The 4635-nt window shown below is 32.1% G+C and overlaps 1 protein-coding gene across 1 annotated transcript in view; it reads left to right on the forward strand.

Moving 5' to 3' along the window:
- The first annotated feature begins 4385 nt into the window (after positions 1 to 4385).
- The window catches only part of LOC108368430 (circadian clock-controlled protein-like), a 4873-nt gene continuing 4623 nt past the window's right edge, over positions 4386 to 4635 (forward strand). Inside the window, exon 1 of the mRNA XM_017623277.1 lies at positions 4386 to 4606. Coding sequence (XP_017478766.1) covers positions 4537 to 4606 — 70 coding nt within the window. The 5' untranslated portion in view covers positions 4386 to 4536. The remainder of the gene's footprint in view (positions 4607 to 4635) is intronic.

The following is a 4635-nucleotide window of genomic DNA, read 5'->3' on the forward strand; positions in this document are numbered from 1 at the left end:
TTGTGTGACAACATCAATGCGCATGCCACAAATCGGAGGAGAAGCCCGGTCAAACACTAACAAATGTGTAAGCGCCAGTCTATTATTATTTAAGTCGCAAAAAATTTCCAAATTTGTTTACACTGGCAATGAAGTATCTCTGCGAACCACATTTCTCAGTGAACTCGAAAATAGTGTTTAGTGTATCGTAACAGAAATGGGTTCTTGACCGGTAATGCGGAAATGCAAATGCGAAAATGAAAAATATATAAATTTTTAAATCCAATTACTAATAAGATACTATTAAATTTGATTATACAAATTAAAAAAAAATTCTGAACTAGATTTTTAAATCGAATCTTCTATAATCCAAATCCGGAAATCCGGCAGGATTTTAACCAGATAACAGGATAACAGGATAACAGAAAATAGGCCGGATAAGCCGGATTCCGGATATCTACCGGATATCCGGCACATCCCTAGTTTTTACTAGGGATGTAAATTTTCGGGGTTTTGTCGATCCCGGGATTTTCGGGATCTGAAAATACAATCCCGAGATCCCGGGATTGTCCCGAAATTCAGGCAGTTTTATTAAAACGGTGTTGCAAACGCGTAAAGCGCAACCAGTGATCGGACTTAAAAAAATTTGTGTGGTAGAATCTAGAAAAAAATGTGGTCGATTTCAAAGAAATGTGGTAGACTCAGGCTCTGGATCAAACTTTGTTCAAAAATTTAAAAATTCTGCAAGGTTTCACCTAAATTGCAAACATTTTAATTAGAATTTACAAAAAAAAAGATTTAATTTTAGTATAATAAAGTACAAGATTGAAGTTGCTAAAAATTGCGTTGAGTTTTGGCAATTTTTTCCTTGACAGTGTAAAGGAACTGCTTTATATCAAGATATTCCATATCAAGATATTTTTCAAACATATTTTGAGAGATTTTTGCAACCTTGCGGAGTGCTGCTAGGTTTTCTTTTTTATCACATCACGATGTAGGTAAAACAAATGTGGCACTTTAAAGAAACCTCTACTTGGGATTTGGCGGTTTTGACAATTCTCAAGTAAAAGTAAACAACGCCTTAGAAACTTTAGATGCACTGAAATTTTCTAATACTTGCACAAAAATCGCCGTTTTTTTAACATTTTCGCAATTAATTCTTTTTACAAATCATATATTTTGCAATTCAACACAATAAAACCACGTTTCCTCTCGAAAAATTTATTACTGAAAAAACTTGCTATTTTGCAGTTTATTTTATCCTCCCATTCGGCTTTGCTGTAAGTATTTAGTGTTGGACAATTTTTGCTCTTAAAATTAAGTAAACTATGTCTATCAATAATAAAACTACTCAAAAACGCGAATATGTGATAGATTTCAGACCTTGTGTGGTAGATGCACAAAAAAGTGTCAGATGTACCACAATGTGGTAGAAGTCCGATCACTGAGCGCAACCAATGTTGCAAAAAATGCTTGTTTTGCCTTTGAGGCGGGATATTTGTGATCAAAATTTAATTGGCTAACAAAAAAATTGTTTCCAGCAATCCCGGGATTTAAATCGACTAATCCCGGGATATTCGGGACCTAAAAAAGACCGGGATCCCGGAATCCCGAAATCCCGGGATTGACATCCCTAGTTTTTACATATGCGTGCGTTGCGAAAAAAAATCCCTTAATTGAGAAAAACTTCGACAAGGTATGAGGTTGGGGATAATTTCGACTTAAGCACTTTTTCATTATAGATTTAAGATATGAACATTTACATACATATATACAGGGCCGTAGCAGGATTTTTTTTTGGGGCGGAGGTGCGGAGGGAGGAGGGGGTTCTGGCAAATTATTTTTTTTATTTTCACTTTTATTTCAACATATTTGGATTAAAAGAAAAATGCTGATAAAAATAAAATATTTCACACAAACAACAAAAAATAGAATCGATAATCGCATGAGGCTATTGCCTGAAAATTTTAAAATGCACTTAGTGGCATTGTGCTACTATGATAGCTCGGCCCAGTAATCATAGTCAACTTATGTAAAGTAGACTGCATCACCCCCATAAAAAAAATCGGTACTGTTTTTCCACTGAAATTATAAAATCTATTATATTTTAAGACTTCCACCAAAATATCTCGCAAAAATATTAAGATTTACGAGAGCTGGACCGATTTGAAAATACCTCCAAAAATTTAGTTTTTTATTAAAAAAAAGTTTTTTTAATATATATTTTTTTTTTAATTCCCTCTGATGACTAAAAATTTTAAGCTTAAAAAATTTGCATAAAATATTTAAAAAAAAGTTTCCACGGAATCATAATTATGAGATTTTCGATGCTGTTTTTGAACTTTTTTCAAAGACTGGTTTAAGAAAAACTTGAAGTTTACATTTCAGCCAAAACCTTATCAATTTAGACTTATGAGGGAGGTATCATTGGTACGGTTTTTTTTTACCCTTTTAATTTCTTTGCGAATAAGCTTATTCAAAGTATGAAAGAGGAGGGTAAGACAAACGCGTGTTATTCCATGTTGAATTAAGATGTGTTGGTATTTGATAAAGAAAAATTTGGGGCGTGAATGAGTTTTTGTTGCAAAGAAATAAAAAAGTTGAGAAAATACCTTTCCACTGATACCTCATAAATCTATATTGGTAAAGTTTTGGAGCAGTTATTCAAGTTTTTCTTACACAAATTTTTGAAAAAAGTTAAAAAACAGCATCAAAAATCTTATTATTATGATTCCGTTGATACAATTTTTTAATATTTTTATGTAGATTTTTTAAGCTTAAACTGTTTTGTCATCTGGGGGGTTTTTCGAAAAAATATTTAAAGAAACTATTTTTATTCATAAAAAACTCCATTTTTAGAGATATTTTCAAACCGGTCCAGCTCACGTAAATCTTAATATTTTTCAGGAATATTTTGGTAGAAGTCTTAAAATATACTAGGTTTGGTAATCCCGCCGGAAAAACCGCATCTTTTTATTTTGTACATTAAACAGTAGTCGAAAAAATTATAGCCACACCAAATTATCACGAGTTTAAAAATATTATTTTTGTTGTTATTTAATTTTGGTTCGATTTTTTATAGTCGATTCTTTAACAACATCCATATAAATACAAGTTTAAAAGCAGTGTCACACGATTGGATATTTGCCAAAATTTCGTGCAAATCGTATTCCAATTGTGTAAATACCCAAATATTTTTCTTTATTCCAATCACGAAAATTAATTTGTTGAAATTTTTCAATAGAACATCGCTGTATTGTACCAATATTTTGACTACAAAAAAAAACCCATTTTTTTTATTTTGTACCAATAGCCCAATATAAAAATGTACAAATGTAACAATCGAGTGCCACTGCCTTAAAAATTTATGCAATTTAAAAAAAGATTCAACAAATTTTCGTAAAGATTTCGAGTTTTTAATTAGATTCTGAGTATGCAGTATTGTAAGCGATCAAAGAACAAAGACATTTCCATAAAATCTACAAAAAAATTTAAGATTCTGGTTCTGTTAATGTTCTAGTTAGTCAACATCTACATACATACAAACATACATTGTATGTACTGGTCTGGTACCAGTCTGATACATATCCACACCCTGCAGGAAACGGGGATAGTTTATAGCTAACTTTTAACTACCCAGCAGTCAACTAGTTGTAACTTTTTATTACTTATTTCCTTCGGCCGTAACAAACTACTTTTAAAGGGCAATGGCTTCAAAAACAAAAAGAACGGGTTTCCTCTGCATTAGATGTCAACTAACTAGTAGCTAACTACTTTTGGACATCAAATATAAGTAAAACTTTTTAATACATTTTTATTTATTTAACATTACATGCTTTTATATAGGTGATCCCATATTTGAGTATCAGATATATCATCAAAATAATAGGGGTATTCACCAAATTAAGCTGGTGGCCTGGCAGTCTGGCAAAAGAGCAGATGAGCTCAAACAACGTCAGTTGACAATAGTCGTTGCTTGAGCTGATCTACTCTTTTGCCAGACTGTCAGACCACTTGCTCACTTTGGTGAATACCACTATTATAAAATTTCGATCTTTTATTTGTCCTTAATTCGATAAGTAATTTTTGTATGAAGATATTTAAGTAGAAGCTTGTTTAAAGAAAACAAACTCCCGATAGCGTCTCCATGACTCTTGCACGACTTTACAACTCACTTAAAGTTAGTTTTGCCATAGCTAAGTAAAAGTTAGGTATTTATAGAAATCCAGCAAAAACGCTTACTATAATTTGGTTGATTTTTATCAATTGATACTTTTTTTCTGCAGGGCATATGCACATATGTAAGTATGTATGTTTTTATTTATACGCACATACATTAAACGGCTTGTAGACCCTTACTTGGTTGGGTGTGATGGGTCAGCAGATAAAAATTTAATTTTAATATAAATCCATAAAATCCATAGCGCACACGTGCACATTATTCATTTTGTTAGATACCCTGGATGGTGTAGTACATTTTGTAGTAAAATAGTGAAAAAGTTTCTAACTCCGTATAAATTTAGTGAAGACACAGCTACCAACGTAAATTTATCCTTAATGAAGTCGAAAACACTAACGGTTTTAATCATCTTTGGCGTCTGCTATCAATTCACAAATGGCGATCTACGTGAGTACGAGTTATAACATACATATGTA

This window comes from Rhagoletis zephyria, unplaced genomic scaffold (assembly GCF_001687245.7).
Source record: "Rhagoletis zephyria isolate East Lansing unplaced genomic scaffold, Rhagoletis_zephyria_1.1 Rzeph_scaffold_03117, whole genome shotgun sequence".
NCBI classification, from domain to species: domain Eukaryota; kingdom Metazoa; phylum Arthropoda; class Insecta; order Diptera; family Tephritidae; genus Rhagoletis; species Rhagoletis zephyria.